General features: G+C 37.5%; 1 protein-coding gene across 1 annotated transcript in view; it reads left to right on the top strand.

Annotated features, from left to right (window-relative positions):
* Positions 1-1816, top strand: part of Gys2 (glycogen synthase 2) — a 71624-nt gene that overhangs the window by 20349 nt on the left and 49459 nt on the right. Inside the window, exon 3 of the mRNA XM_004634546.2 lies at positions 864-1055. Within this exon, the coding sequence (XP_004634603.1) occupies positions 864-1055 (192 nt within the window). The remainder of the gene's footprint in view (positions 1-863; positions 1056-1816) is intronic.

Here is a 1816-nt window from a genome sequence, read left to right as displayed (position 1 = left end):
AAAACTTAGACATACAAGAAACGATGTTAATACAATTGGAAGAAACCTAAGTGAACTAATACATCGAAATTTGCAACCAACAAAGTAGGAATCAACGAAGTCAATTTTAAGAATGCAATAAGATTGGGTTTTGAGCTATTAGATTAAAAGAGATAATGTATCTTGGGCAGCATTTACTTAAGACCTCAAGCAGCAACTGTGCTGAGAAACATTTTGAGTTACACATTTTTAAATATAGGCAGTAAGAAAAATCATACACATTTATCTACAGAAAAATCCTTTCTGGAAGAATACATTTAATTTGTCTTTCATGGAGATAAATAAGTGATGTAGTAAGTGTATCCAGCTACAGGTTATTTCCTCTCAGAACTCGATCATAAAAATATGAACTCAAATGTCAAGCTCAATAGCCATGAGTGCAAGACCACAAGAGGGCAAAGAGAGACATAAAAAAGAGATTACACAATCTCTTAAGATACATTTTTTTTCTTTTCTTTTCTTTTTTCGTGGCTGGCTCAGCCCACCATGGGGATGGGGCTGGTGCAACATGTGGTGCCAGGGATCAAACTGCGGTCCCTGCGCTTGCCTAAGCTTGCCTACACAGGTGCTTTAGACTGCTGAGCTGTCTCAGTCCCATAGATACATTTTTTTTGTTGATAAGATTTTATAAAGAGCAGTGATTTGGGAGAATGGATATGAACCCCACCAGCTTCCTCCAACAACTGAAGTCATCTCAACTCTTTTCTGTATAGCTTAATCTGCTGCTGAGGCTTCAATGAAGTTTATGTTCTCTAAGGTCAAATCCTCTTTCCTGCTCCAATTACTCACTGTCATGCCGTGGATCCATGTTCTTCCCATGACAGGTGCATTTTGGAAGGTGGCTGGTGGAAGGGAGTCCATACGTGGTGCTCTTTGACATAGGCTATTCTGCGTGGAACCTGGACAGGTGGAAGGGTGACTTCTGGGAAGCCTGCAGTGTTGGGATCCCTCATCATGACCGGGAAGCCAATGACATGCTCATCTTTGGATCTTTAACTGCTTGGTTCTTAAAAGAGGTAATGTTTACTGTAGAGGGGTCCCACAGAAGCATGGACAGTGGTGTTCAGAACCCAGTGATGATTCAAAGAACTTTAGATTAAATAAATTTTGAGCAAATGCCATTATTGATAATCCTCATACACTTGAAATGAATTCAAACAAATTCCCACAGTTCCTTAATTAAATGTCAGCTTTTAGAACAAAATAATAATGGTGTTTATTAACATTTATCTCATACAAGATTTAAATGGGATGTTGTATCTAAATATCCAATTATATTACCTGTAATATAGATGACACACAGTACATTTTTAAAAAGGGTAGAGTATATATCATGCACCAAATGAATGGATTCTAGCATCTTGGGAGAGAAAACACATTGAAATAACCCATTTCACTTATATATGAGAGCTTATGCAATGGAAGTGGCTTCTAGATATTTTCAAAGAACTGAGAAGTTTTCAGAAGTTACTTGGAAGTTCTTTGCAGTGATAGGTAGGCAGATAGGTAAGTATGTAGGTAGTAGGTAGATAGATAGATAGATAGATAGATAGATAGATAGATAGATAACCATGAGAAAGTCATGTATGCTTGTAATCCCAGCCTCTGAGACAGTGAGCAGGAGCTGAGACTAACACAAAAGAATCACAAATTCAAGCCCAGTCTGAGAAATTTAGCAACTTAATGATACTATCCAAATTAAAAATTGAAAAAAGACAGGGATGTGGCTTGGTGTCAAATCCCTGGGTCCTGTTCTCCCTAAATAAAAAAAAAAAAA

The sequence above is a fragment of the Octodon degus genome, unplaced genomic scaffold, assembly GCF_000260255.1.
Source record: "Octodon degus isolate 3935 unplaced genomic scaffold, OctDeg1.0 scaffold00064, whole genome shotgun sequence".
Lineage (NCBI taxonomy): Eukaryota > Metazoa > Chordata > Mammalia > Rodentia > Octodontidae > Octodon > Octodon degus.
This window is presented reverse-complemented; position numbering and strand designations above follow the sequence as displayed.